Source organism: Etheostoma spectabile, chromosome 22 (genome assembly GCF_008692095.1).
Source record: "Etheostoma spectabile isolate EspeVRDwgs_2016 chromosome 22, UIUC_Espe_1.0, whole genome shotgun sequence".
Taxonomy (NCBI): domain Eukaryota; kingdom Metazoa; phylum Chordata; class Actinopteri; order Perciformes; family Percidae; genus Etheostoma; species Etheostoma spectabile.
In genome coordinates this window covers 6,875,301-6,890,265 of record NC_045754.1, presented here as the reverse complement: position 1 = coordinate 6,890,265, position 14,965 = coordinate 6,875,301, and the positions used below count along the sequence as shown (strand labels likewise).

The following is a 14,965-nucleotide window of genomic DNA, read 5'->3' as shown; positions in this document are numbered from 1 at the left end:
CCGTCTGGGGACCACTGATGTCTGGACTCCTTTGAAGGTACAGCATTGCCCTCAACTGGCCAAAAATATTTAAAAAAAAATCTATTTTAAAATCTATTTTATTACTGCAAGTATTAAGGAGAAGGTTGAATTGATTGTGTGAAAACAGGCAAACTTTTTGCATCTATCTATAAGAAAGAAAGAAAGAAATGGTTTAAGGGTACACAGAAATGATCTGTATCTCTTACCTGCCCACCCCCCCCCCCCCCCCCCCCCGCACATACACCACACACGCACGCACACACATAAGAACGCACACACACACACACACACACACACACACACACACACACTTACACGGCCTGATTAAACATCTTCTGAGAATCTTTTTTCCATCATATCTGCATGATTCCATCGCTCCAGAGGGAAATACACTGATATGTGCGCGCGGAGCCACCCACGAGGCGCGTGCACGATTTAATCATATCTGGAGAGGTAGAGAGACAGAGAGAGAGAAAGAGAGAGAGGGAGAGAGAGAGATGCTGTTTGGTGTTGTGTCCGGTGTGACTTATCTATCCTACTCTGATGCTGTCGGTAACGGACCGGCTGCGCACAAACCTACACACACACCTCTCTATCTTTGACACACACACTCACACACACACACACACATACTCACTCACACACATACACCAGGAGGACCGGACTGGCGCACTGGAAAGAGAGGAGGGAAGAGAGGGAAAGGGACATATGTCAGACCAGATCGAGCAGAGGAATGCACCGGATTCCGCTGCACACTCGTCCGGCCTGTCCCGCACTAAGGGCTGCGCTGCGTTAACGGGACACGACACAGGGCTGAGCAAGGGGCGGGAGGACCGAACCGGGATAGTGTGAAAAATAAGTCACCTGGCGGAGGAGGGAGGGGAGGAAGGGTGGAGTGCTGGAGGGGAGCTGTGCCCTGCTGACTGAGCTTTGTTTTGGGTTAACAACACCTCTTGCGCGCAACGGAGAGTCTGCGCAAAGTTTCCTTGATGGCGCTGGTGATGGAGCCGGTTAGCAAATGGAGCACGAGCCAGGTGGTGGACTGGATGAAAGGTAGACTATAGACTATAGAAACACACACACACACACACACACACACACACACACACACACACACACACACACACACACACACACACACACACACATTTTTGGGGAGACAGAGGCTGGGAAGATGTTATGCTGCATGGGAGGTGTGTGTGTGTGTGTGTGTGTGTGTGTCTGTATGTGTGTGTGTGTGTGTGTGTGTGTGTGTGTGCGCGCCCACACATCATCCTGGCACCTGATGATCAGTGGGTGATGATGTAATGTTTGAGTGACAGGGAAACCAGCCAAACTTAAGCTGACAGGGGTGGTTTGAGAACTTTTGAATTGGGGGGGGGTCCTTAGCAACCATAAGGCTGGCATTATAAATAGTTCCATGGTTTATTCTACGTAATAAATGAATGCCAAATAAATAACTTAAAATATTCTTATACGAAATCATCTCAATGAATAACTGCTATTTGTAATAATGGACATGAGACAGCCCCTGGACACAGGCACATAACCACCCCCCCCACCTCTCCTATGTAGGAGAAATACCCCCTAAATTAAAGAGACAGAAAACACAGTAGTCATTTCATGTCTCTATGAAGTAATTATGCATCTCTTTCTGGCTGTTTTGTAGTCATTTGATGTCTCTTTGTGATGTGGCTGCATCATAAATCTTTTGTTGCTGTGACAGCGACGTTGGAATTACTGTAATTTCACCTTGTAAGTCTGTGTGTGTGTGTGTGTGTCTTTGTCTGTGTGTGTGCCTGCGCGCATGCGTGTGGGTGGCATCATGGCAAAATGTGGTCCTGTAAACACCTACTATAGCAGGAACTACCGAGCCGCTTTTTGAGGTGTTTATTAGTTCGTATGTCCAATTTTGTGATTTTGTGATATAGTCACAACCGAGCAAGATGCAGTCACAAAGCCTTACAGGTGTGTAGTTGAGATAAAAATAAAGGCTGAGTTGTGGGTGTGGTTCAAGCTAGGGTACCATACACCTTTGGCCCGGTTTGGCGTTGGTGAGATCCCACCACAAGATGGTCTCTAGTGTGTGTTTGAGGTTGTTTGCTTTTTCTTTGATTTTTGTCGCATTGTAATTGTTCATTTCACATCTCTTTGCAGAGTTTTGCATCTCTTTGTGGCCAACATGCATAGCTGTGTTGTTTGATTGACTTTACAACAAAAAACAGTCACCTCATACAGAGGTTTTGATGCTAACAAGCCAGCTAACCACCACCTTCTTACTCTGGTAGGAGGGCAGCAGGGTGCCCCCCCTCTGGCCAGGGGCAACACGCAAGGACTAAGAAAGCAGGATTGAGCTTGATTCTCTCATCCTTTTACAACAAGACAATAGTCTTAATGATTTAAACTCATGTCATCTTAAGTGCTTTCAAACTGACATTGGGGAATAAGAAGGAAAAGACGAAGTAAACACATCAATTAAAGACAGAAAAAAACCTAAATGAGTATTTATCTGAAAATGTAATTGAGTTTTGTTTACAAGAGTACTTGTGATACCTTGCATTGATCAGAGTAGAGATTACTGGCATTCATAATTCAAGAGGCAGGCTGATTGGGTTTGTTGCCAGGGGCCCGTACGAACATTGAAAAACTCTTTGAACGCATTAAAAAGAAATGGCTATTGCGGATACATTGTGCTTTCCAGCATCCTCACTGTAGTGCACCTGTGTTATTCCTATGAATAATGGGCCAATGTAGACAATGTGATGTACTCCACATTCCTGGCATTTCCCCACAAAGGCACACTGGAGTTAGATAACATTTTCTAAATCATCAAGGACAAAGTATTAGGCTTGATGTTTTACACCAATCATAGGTTGTTTATCTTTTCATTTATCTCTAACACACAAGGTGATGGCAACATATTTATGACATGTTGTTAACAACTCATTTTGGCTCAGCATGCAGTGCCAATATCACCCAGGCCTCCCCAAAAACCATCTGCCAAAAGGAGACCTGCCACGGTAAAGAACACGCCATCAATCAGATGTATTATCTAACCTAATTTAGTTTAGCTGTGATGCCAACAGTGGAAGTGAAAGTTCCGTTAAAAAAGTAATACATGTGTCCAGTTTTGGTATTTTTGAAACTTAAAGCAGTTAACACTTGAGTTTGAAGGAAAAGAATGGGATCTGGGGGCCTTATAAGATGCTAAAACAAATCAAGGGACTGTACCATTAAAGTTATACACCACCCAAAATCACAATTTGAAGGATTCAACCACTGATTCCCTATAAGCCAAAAATGTGGTTATAAAAATGAAGTCGTTTTTCAAGAATGGAGGATTTGGAGCAGTTACAATGGACTTCAATGGTGACAAGATCATAAACTTATAATTAACAAACCAGGAATGAGGGTATGCATTTACTAATAAGTAGATTAGCCAATGGTGGTCAAAGAATTTCAAAGATGACAAGTTCAGAGAAAGGTTCTTTATTAACACAAATTTGTCAATACTTTCTCAAAAATTACATGTTGATGTATGTGATAAGATACTGATACGGAAAATATTATTAAATGCTGTTTTTATGTTTTTGTTGTTTCTCATCAATGTGTTTTCCTCTTTGGTAAATATGTCATATTTATAAAGCATATCATTAATATCACTATACACAACGGTGAATTTTGATCACATTCAAAATAATACCGGCACTACCATAAACAATGTGCTCTTTTAATTTGCCTCTTAATCATTTCTGTGACATTTTGAGTCAGTTGTTTGTCAAATTTAACACTAAATTGTAATTTACTGGGAATTTACAAGTTTCAAAATACTATAGAAATAGAGAACATTTAATTGAGAACTACTTCTCTTGCTACTTTTATATGTGTGATGATGATAGTAGATGTACTATATCTTTGATTAAAAAATTGTTTTAGCAGCATTTAATGTAAGGGTTGAGGATTTCTGTTGTCATGTCTCCTGTTTTATTTTGTTAACTCTTGACCTGACTTGTTGATTCCTGTTTCCTTGTTATTTGTTCTGTTTTCCCTTCACTCATCTCGTAAGTTGCGCTTGATCTACTTCCTGTTTTATTTTGTCGTGGTTGGTTTCATGTGTTTTTGTTTCCTGTTTGAGACTGATTTGTAATGCGTTTCACCTGTTCACTCCCTCCCTGCTCCCTGCCCCTGGATTTCATGTCCTCTGTTCTGTTCAGTCCTTGTCATGTCATCCTCTAGTGTTGAGAGTTTTAGCTTGCACCCCTCTTTACGTCTCCACGTATTGAATTGTTTGGACTCTTCTAGTTGCTTTGGATTTATCTTTTCTTTATTTGGATGTCCACTCTCGTTTGGTGTCTTGCTTGCCATCCACACGTAAGACTAGATTTTCTGTTTAATTAAATGATACACCTGAACCTGCTCGTCATTGCGCCTTGCAGAATGCAGAAATCCGGTTCCTTCCTATCCGTAACACTTTAAAATTTGAAATTTGAAACCTTAACCATAGTGCCCCATTAGGCCAGTCAGAGTCATTTTGTAAACACTGCACCAGAATAAATCTTCCCACAGAAGTTGATAAAAAGAACTGGACCAGTGAATGACACATTTCTTTTTACCTTTAAAATTTTAACCTTTGATCTTTAACAGCGCCCTACTCAGGTCAATCAGTGATATTTTTCACATTTTCGGAAAGGAGCGCCAAGATGTATCATCACAAAACACAGCCTGATCCAAAGTCCCACCCTCCACATCAACTGAGAAAAATGACTAATAACAACTAATATTAGAAATAATTGTTATTCATCATGTCTGTTTATTGCATAAAAAGCAGGTCAGGGATTTTATTGACTCACACGTTCTAATACATTTTGAATTTTCATTTACATGATGTTCTATGTCAGTTTCTCAGAGCTTCATTTAATGGGTTATCGGTTGGTCATGTGCATATGGCATGTGTTTTTGTGTGTGTGTGTGTGTGTGTGTGTGTGTGTGTGCAGTCAGGGAGTGGGTGGATGGTGAGTTGTACGTCTCAGACCGTCTGTGCAGAACAGTTGACAAACACACACACACACACACACACACACACACACACACACACACACACACACACACACACACACACACACACACACTCTGAACAGAAGGCTCCACCTGGGTTCTCGGACATTTGCACACACACACACACACACACACACAAAACGCACAAAACGCACGTGGCATGCTTTAGAGTAGTTTGGTATTCAGTTCATGCTGGCTCTCCTGGGTGTGTCTGTGGCGACAGAGGGAAACATGATACACTATATTTCTGCGTGTGTGTGTACAGTAACACAGGCGTTTGGGGCCAAAAGGTCTGCACATTGTTGATTTGGCAACGGTGTTGCATTGGCACGTCTGAGGCTAAAACAATATGGGAGTGGTACACTTCAATAGTAATATGAGAATTTGCTGAGAATGCCAGAGGATTTTGTTTTCCGTGATTGCTGTGACAACATGTGAGCACATGTGATGACAAGAGAAAGCTGTCAGAATGATAGTCACATCCTCAGGATCAGTAGTGTTTCGGTGTTTGGGCTCGATCTTTTTAGACTTTTTCTTTTCAAGCTGAGACATGCGGAGACTCATGAGGATTTATGTTATATGCCAGTTTGCATTAGAAAATGTGTGTGTTTCATTTGTGTGTACTGAGCGAAATGGTGCGTAGGGGGAATTTTGTTTCTTTGGTCACTCAGCGCTCTGGGTATGGAAATCTATCTTGCCAGAGGCCATCAAACTTATGAAACCCATCCCCACTCTGTCGCAGGCTGTTGAGATCCTTCTGGAATCACATATCCATCCATCCATCCATCCATCCATCCATCCATCCATCCATCCATCCATCATGTAAATGCAAGAGGTGGAGAAAAGCCTTTCATATTGGAGACAAATCAATGCAACTATAATGTTAAATGTTGTTTGTGAAACATGGATAATAAGCTGGTTAGGGTGTTTTGCCTGGGAAGGACCTGTTAGCATTAGCCTCCACCTTTTAGCATGATGGCATGTATGGAGCATTATTAAATTAAATTACTTTTTACAGGGTTTTGTTTTAAAACAAATGAGCTTAAAACCTGCAAAAAACGTTTTCAACCAACTCATGGGGCTAATGTTAGCTTAATTAGCTAGCTATTAACAATGGCAGCTGGTCCAATTGATGGTTTGCTAACTAGAAAGGAATAGCTTGTGCTTGTTTACTTCTGTCTACAATCAAAAGGTGCAGTGTTCACTCTCCTTTTAGCTCTGTATCGGTGTCCACTAACTACTGAGAGAAATATCTGGCTCTTCAGCAGGTTACGTCAATGAAGTATTTTGCATTTTAAGAATTTTGTCCCATTACAAGCTTTTGGAGCTCATGGGGTTGGTCGAAATTTAATGGACATTTTTCCAGTTGCAAATAACAGATGGGAACAGAAATTTACAGGCACCATAATCCTGCTTGACACATATTGGTGTTCTGTTTATCAACTAATGCAAATTTCCAATAAAAAAACCTAAGTCTAAGTGAACACTTTTTTGTGATTTAATATTGCCTGGAGCATTATTTTTGCCTCAGTTGCCTCCTGCTGACTTATCGTGCATGAGGCCTGTGCTTTTCTGTTTTTTGCTTGCCTAGTTATATTGGAATAAGACGTGACAGATGGCCTTGAAGTTGAGGTCAACCAGAAAAGTAAGGAGAGCAACACTTACAGTAAACGACAGCATTTACACTTAGCAAGAACATACAGAGAATCAGCACAAAAAGCCCAAGAATTTGTTTGGTTTATTTCCCCCATGCAAAATAACTCCAAACAACACTGGGATTTAAACTGACAACCCTCCGGCAATAAACCTACTTCTGATAGCCTCCTTGCTGCGAACATCGTGCATTTGCAACTCCCAGGAACTCAATGAACGTTCATCTACCTTTTTATTGTTATCGAAGCTTCAGAGTGCCTGGAACAGATGACACATAACCTGACAAGTCCCAGGAAAATCTAGTTTTATTTTATTAGGTGTGTTTGTGTGTGTGTGTGTGTGTGTGTGTGTGTGTGTGTGTGTGAGCGTGTGACAGAGAGAGAGAGAGAGAGGGTGTTTGTGGGAGTTTGGCTTGCCTGCTGTTGTGAAAAGTGTGCCTGTAGGAGTTAAGTGTGTGAGTCAGCTATGAATCACAACTTTTCTGTACTGTACCAGCAACACATGCGCACATATTCTATACATACACAGATGTGAGTGCATGATTGTATAGATTACACCATTACACAACAAACCCACACAGACGTTTAACATGAGCTTGTTATCCCCAACCTTGTTTCCCAGGTGGTACTCATGCAGTATTAAAAAAAACGAAGAAAATATAAAAACATGGATCAGAAAACAAGAGAAGTTGAAAAGCTAACTAAAAGTAATAGATAGACAGTTTTTAAAGATAACTAACTAAAATGATAAATGGTAGTTAGCTAAAATATTAAAATATTAAAAATAGTTATCTGAAAAGTAATGGATTTAGTTGAAATTGTTTGCCTGGTACACACTAGAGGATTTTTCAAATCTTTACAGATTTTAAAAACGTGATAGACCACAAACATAATGACAGATTTTTAATATATTTTAATTCTTAGAAAGCACACACCAGACCATTCAGTCAGATGCAGGACCACACACTTGGTGTTCTCCTAAACAATTTCAGAGTGACGATTCCAGGAACTTGGGATCTCAACGAACGACTTGTAACTTCAGAAAAAAAGACGGTGGCGGACCGTCATCACCAGCTGGTTGCGCTTGTGTGTGTGCTATGTTTAGCACCTAAAAAGCAGAATAACACAGAAAACTGTGGATGAACTCATAGCTGGGACAACGACATTAGCATGGCATATACATTTGCGCCTCAAAATGCATCACGCAAGTGACGCTTCCCGGTCAGCTTGCTCTCATTGGCTCTTGCAGGTTTCTGCTCATTGATCCATCACTGAAAATGTCACTTTATGAGGTTTTTCAACATTAATATGAGTTCCCCCTGCCTGTCTATGGTCCCCCAGTGGCCAGAAATGGTGATACGTGTAAACCGAGCCCTGGGTATCCTGCTCGGCCTTTGAGAAAATGAAAGCTCACATGGGCCAATCTGGAATCTCCCCCTTATGATGTCATAAGGGGCAAGGTTACCGCCCTTTTCTCTGCTTTGCCAGCCCAGAGAATTTGGTCCAATCATGAGAGAGAGACGTCATGACTTTCAAACGAGCAAAGTGGCAATTGGTCAAGGCCACAACCCCAGCCTCCATCTTGCCCCCCCCCCTCCTCCTCAAAAGCTACAGACTTAGGAATAACACATACTAAGGATTTCTCATTGTGGGACTGGCTCTAGTGGCTGTAATTCTGCACCAAGGCTGAATTTTGGGAAAGAGACTTCAGATACAGTATTAGAGGACCACTAAGGTCTACGTATGTAAAAGCGTCCAAAGCACCATGTCATGGGACCTTTAAGATTATGTCTCTAAATCCCCTTTCATTACATAATCATTTTGGGCAGATGTGATTTGGCTCAGAATATCATCGAAAATGTTTAGCTTAAAGTGATCAATAAACAGTTGACAGTGTTAGCTAAACAAAATTGATAAGTGGCTGAAAATAAATGGAAGTGTTGATGCCATGCGAGTATTGAGTTCAACAGGGCTGTGGGGGTTTATTTGACAAAACAATGGGTGGAGAACCACTGCAGTAAGAGAGTGAATTGTGTGGAGCAGACATTATGCTGCATGTATATATTAATAATCACAATTTTAGTTTCTGTCTCTGTTTGCGTGGATGTGTGTGCGCTCACTGATGTCGATCAGAATTTGACTCATCAGTATTCAGGGCATTCACGCTCTCCCTCACTGCCAGTGATAAGCGATGCTGATTATCAGTGAACTTTTGCTACACAGTGTTCACCCCCCCCCGCCCTCTTCTGCTTCTCTGCCTCTCTCAGCTGTAGTAACACTTTGCCTGTGAGAGCCAACATTGTTTTAATCAGCTTCACGTCTATTAGTACCAGCAGCCATTAACAGTCTTCAACACATAAGCTGTGTGAAAAAAAAGGGCTCAGACGCCTTACTAAAGTATAAATAGCAATACAACAATGTAGAAATGAAAGTGTGTAAATTGCAGTCTGAATTAGCCGATGTGCAAGTATGGAGGTTTGAGCAGCAAGATAATGCTTATACAGAACAGTCCCTTTCAGTTCAGTTTTCTTTATGGTGTCAAATCCTAACAGATGTTACCTCAGGACACTTTACAGATAGAGTAGGTCCAGACCCCCAAGACCAAGGCGCAACAATTCCCCCAAGAGCACGCATTTGGTGCAACAGCAGCGAGGAAACTTTTCTTTTAACAAGTAGAAACCTTAGACAGAACCTGGCTCACCGTTTGGGGTGGACCTTTTAGAATGTTATATTATGTTATTGAATTATTCATTATTTATAATGATTGTAAGCATGTAAGCAGGATTTCAGTACTGGAGCTGGGTAAGATGGATATTTAATATAGGTAATTAAAACTGTAGTCTATATCCTTGATGTTCCACTTCTGGGATTGCTCACTCACTTAGGCTGGATAAATACCGGTGGATTTCTGAGGACTATGGTTACCTCAGATCTCTGCAGGGTAAATCCAGACAGCTAGCTAGACTACCTGTCCAATCAGAGTTTTCTGTTGCACAACCAAAACAACTTTTAAACGTACACATGTTCCACGAAAACAAGTTCCTTCTGAGCCTATTTTCCTTTTCTCCAGTGCTTGACACCGCCAAAGACGATTGTGATTGGTTTAAAGAAATGCCATTAAACCAGAGTATGTTTTCCTCCCATCCCCGAAAGCTATGTGGAGTAGCCAGACTCTCCTCCACTGCGCTTTAGAGGAGGATCTGGCAAAGCGAGATTATTAAAACTGCAACAATGAATTTTTGGCAAATTTGAGGGCAGCAGAAACAAGTTGTGAGCACAAAACTGACATGTTTTCACCTTAAGTTGATATGGAAAACTTACTAATATATACTTAATACACTAATTCAATACAGCTTGTTAATAAGTAAGTTTTTAAGATGCTGATTGGCAGATTTCTGAACTTTAGACAGCGCCAGGCTAGTTTTTTCCCCCTACTTACAGTGTTTAAGCTAAGCTACGCTAATTGCCTCCTGCCTCTAGTTAAATACTTAATGCACAGAAATGAGAGTGGTGTCAATCTTATAAATTATTGTACGTTTTGAATATATAACTGTAAAATATATGAATTACAGAGCAATATTTAAGTGTAAAAGTATACATTAAATAGGCATAGGCTACTGTACTTATCTCAAAAGGTAATCCTCTCGTCAAAGATTTAACTAGTTCTTCTCTGAACCTAAAGTTATCTCAAGCAACCTTTACTTAACACGATCAAATCAATGACTAGCAAATCTTTTAATGCTTCTCATTGAGAGCTGGGAGCCAAGATATCGCTAGACTTTAAATGTTTCGGGGGGCCAGATAGTGGAATCAATATGCCTAGTTTCCTTCCAAAATGAGATAATGGTGAAAAAACGATGCGTTGTATTCGAAATTGATTGCTAGTAGACCACAAAAGCTTTGTTTATTTATGTTTTAAAAAGGTAAAATGTTTTGCTTTTGAAATTTTGATGGATTTTAGGCTCTATCGTCTTTTTTCCTAACTCGATACATGGCATTTTGAAACTGAACGCTTCATTTAGACTTCAGAGGTAGTGACTGTGGAGGGTGCAGAAAGCGACAAATGGTGATTGCTCGTCACTGATGAGAGATGGAATGTGTGTGTGTGTGTGTGTGTGTGTGCGTGAGAAATAGTTTGCATACAATTTAGCAGCTGGCTTATGAGTTTTTTTTTCTTTTCTTTTTTCAGTATTCCTTTTTCTCTCCTCTCCCATCCTGTTTTTTTTCTCTCTATCTTTGTTAGTGTGGTTTGATAGATGAGTGTATATAAGCGGGGACTTGAAGCGGGGGAAATCAATGCTCATCCTCAGAGAGGTGTGTGTGTGTGTGGTGTGTGTGTGTGTGTGTGTGGTGTGTGTGTGGTGTGGGTGTGTGTGGGTGATGGGTGTGTGTGTTTGCCAGTTGGCGTGTGTTAAGAGGTTGGAAGCTGGATACATTCATGTTTGGGAGCCAGGGGCTGCAGCTGAGCTGCTCTGTCTTGATTGCTTTCCTTTGATCAGCAAACCCTGTCAGGCCAGACACACACCACACACCACACACCACACACCACAACACACACACACACACACACACACACACACACACACACACAATAACAAAACACGCACCCACCCACTAACACGCTTACACACTGGCAGATCTGGAGAGACCGTCCCACTCACAACAGAGACGTTACACAATCCTACAGCGAGTAAAATCTTACCTGGGTGGCTGCCTGATTGCTCATCCATTATCTCCTTTGTTCCAGTCTCTTGACTCTTGTGTCAGGTTCAGAGTTTCTTTTAGGTCCTTTTGGAGAGTAAATTTGTGTTCAGCTTTGTTTCCGTTGACCAATAGCAAGCCGTGTTGACAGTGCTGACCTCTGAGTGGACGGAGACCCCAAAATGGAGGAAGCTATCGTAGCTTATTAGCTGTGTTGAACCCTTCACTTTTATATATCCCTCCTCTGTCAGAGTAACTGTTGCATTAAAAAAAGAAATAGTTTGAGACAAGAGTCAATGGTACAAGCTATGTGATGTTATTGTCATGTGTTAGCAACCAAGACCAGTTAACAAGCTAATGAGTTTGCCAACTTACTGCTAACAAGCTTGTTAGCTCAGAGCGCTTTATTTTCCCTCCTGAATAACTCCCTCTTGAATAACCTTTTATTGAACAAAACAGTGTGCAGCAGTGAACAAAATGTCAGAGGAGCTCTTGTATCCATTGCTAACCTAACCGGGCCAGCTAGCAAGTTAGCAGTTAGCTCGCCATCTACAGCGGTTCGCCAACTAGTCCAGCGAGTAGCATTTCCCCAAGCTTCCGTGCTTCAATTTTCTGCCTAGACAAACAAATGTGATGTAACCGTCACTTCATCACCAGATTAAAGATTCAGCTGCTAACTTCAGTTGCTCAGACTGTGGGATATCAGATAACAACCATGAACTGTAAAACAATGTTGTCGTTCCAATGTTGTTGTTGGGAAACCAATCAGAAAACGCCAACATGGATCATATTTATCTTCTCTAGCTATTGTCTTAAATTTTGGATATCGTAATATCATGATAGGACACAAGTGTTGTTTTTTCCTGGTTTTAAAAGCTGCCTTACAGTAAAGTGATGTAATTTTCTGAACTTACCAGACTTATTAGCTGTTTTGCCTTTACCCAGGTCATTGTATCCACATTATTGGTGATTATTTATCAAAACTCTCATTGGGTTAATATTTTGTGAAAGCACCTGTAGTCAACCCTACAATATCACCATTGATGTAATTGGTCAGAAATATCGTGGTATTTGATTTTCTCCATATCGCCCAGCCCTAAGTTGTTTACATTAGTTTAGAAGACTTGTTGCATTCATTGGTTTCTATTAAGGATGGAAATTAATTAGCAGACTCTAATGAAATCCATCACAGTGTGCTGTACATCAAGTTTGTTTTTGTTGAAATGTTTTATTGAGGACAGTTTTTAATTATGCAATGACAATGTAAGATTAACAGCCCTTAATGCAGACTGGATGTTCACTGTGATGGATTACACAACTCAAGCTAGTTTCAAGAGTCAACTAATTGATTTTCATGGTGTAGATCATTCAAGAGAGACATGTTTGTAGATGTGCAAATAAGATTTATTGTACAGCTCAATAAAATGTACAAAGTCTTTGGCGATTTGACTCCATCGCCATACGAATATTTTGTATATAAATATATAGGGCTGGAGAGCCATCAGACCCCCCAATAGAATCTAGACATCGGTGGTGGTGATGAAGGAGCCCGAAGACCGGACCGAAAGAGGCTCCGGACCGGTCAGCTGGAGTAGATGACGGGAGATGGAAGGGGGGTGGAGGGTTGCACTCTTTGCCTGCAACAACAGCTGATAGCAAAGGGAGAAACTGATTATTCAAATCACGGTTGTGACTATGTGATTGGCCCTTGCATTTTGTGTACGATTCTGATTGGTTTAGCAGGAAGGTGAACGTCAGCAGCTGATTCAAGTTAGGTAGAGCATCGATTAAGAGTTAGATCTTCCTGAAAGTATTTACACTGAGCTAGATATCAATCAGGAGAGACTAGTTGCAGATATGCGACAATTATACCCAGCATGATAAAATGTACATTTCTTTGGGTAATAGCTGAATTAATTTAGGAGAGCATTGAACAAAAGTTAGGTCTTTCTGAAAGAATTTACAAATTCACATTTGATGTCTGCAAATGTACTGTCCAATCTAAATCTGTTCAGCATCTGTTTTATAATGGTCAACAAAAACATGACAAACACACTGGCATGGTCCTCTAAAGGGATGTTGAGAGCTTTTGTCGTATTATGGGTGCTAGAGGTGCTGGTTGTTTGGCGATGATATAAGTACAAATATTGCTGATCATCTTCATCAGTCCCTTCAGCACAGTGGGAGAGTGATATAAAGGGGTGTTGGTATTCCTTTTCTCTTTATCGTCCCCTTATTACATTGTGACACAGGTCTCAAAGTCATACATTTTCTGCCTTACGTAAAAAAGAAAAAGAAAACCAAAGAAGACCTGGCCCTCAGGTGTCCCTCAAAACAAACTGCTTTTTTTAAATACTTTTACCTAATCCTATTGTGGTTTGAAACAGGGTTGGGCTGAAATCTACAAAACTGCAAACAAGCTGAAATGTCTCAGAAATACAACACAGCAGCTGTTGTGTTATCTGAAACTAACAGAGCAGCAGTAAAAATGTCTGGCATTTTCCTGAGTAAAAGAAATCTGTCCTCCCTATAGGCTGACTTTGAAGAGGGAAACCGCAGGTGAAAAGTTGGGCAACAAAAGATGATTATTCTGGAGTGCAGCCCAAAATCTATAATTTAAAAGTAGGCATGTGTCCGATTATCGATCAGAGAGTGTTGAAGAAAGTCTTAGCTGTGGATGGGTCAAGCAAAAGAAATTCCCCTCTGGAAATAAAGGTTTCATTCATTCATTCAGTCATTCATGAAGAGTGACGATGTTGTTGAGATTATTCCCCTCCTGCGCTTAGGACCCTTACTTTCTATCTACCTAATTTGTATTCTCATAAATCCCATAAACAGGTATGATTACAGGCAGTATAGTAGATATAAACAACTTCAACCACAATGTAACAGTATAATAGTTTCTCAGAAGACCAGTCCGTAAAAAGATACTTTTAAAACAAACTCCTCAACCTTATTTGACCTGACTTGCTTGTCAACTCTTCCTCTTTTCTGCTACTTCCCTTATTAGTGCAGAATTTGATTCTCTGTTTACATTTTTTAATTAGCAATGGCTCAATTGACTACATGTAATGTAAAAGGGGTTGCTTGTAGTGATGAAAACAGAGAATTATCACTTGTCTGCAGTACTGCCCAGCTCTGTGGAGCTTTTTAGCATCTTTTAGCTCATCGTTTTAGTTCTATAACTACTGAACGTTTACTTATTGGTTCAATGTGATCGCTCTGATACACTACCTGACCAGCAACAAACAGCAGGCAACTTCAGCGACTAGCTGGTGACGACTTCAGTGGAGCATTTTGCAGCTAAAAAGTCACAAATTTCCATTAGAGTTAACAGAGGGTGAATATTGGACTTTGTTGTTGGTTCCCCATACGGACCTGTGCTACTCAATTGAAATGCATGTGTGTATGCTGTGTGTACAAAAACGGATTAAACTACCAATCTGCCAGAATTATTACTCCAAATAAGGATAATGTTGCTCAGTCTTTGCTGGGTGTGGAAATAAGCAACTGCTTGCTAACACGTTAGTGCTGAG

At 40.8% G+C, this 14,965-nt stretch overlaps 1 protein-coding gene across 2 annotated transcripts in view; it reads left to right on the top strand.

Moving 5' to 3' along the window:
* The first annotated feature begins 500 nt into the window (after window positions 1-500).
* Window positions 501-14,965, top strand: part of cnksr2a (connector enhancer of kinase suppressor of Ras 2a) — a 59,197-nt gene continuing 44,732 nt past the window's right edge. The window contains exon 1 of one of the 2 annotated variants that reach the window (XM_032503435.1): window positions 501-1,074. In XM_032503435.1, the coding sequence (XP_032359326.1) occupies window positions 1,011-1,074 (64 nt within the window). In that variant the 5' untranslated portion in view covers window positions 501-1,010. The remainder of the gene's footprint in view (window positions 1,075-14,965) is intronic. The other variant, XR_004327418.1, reaches the window with a different exon arrangement.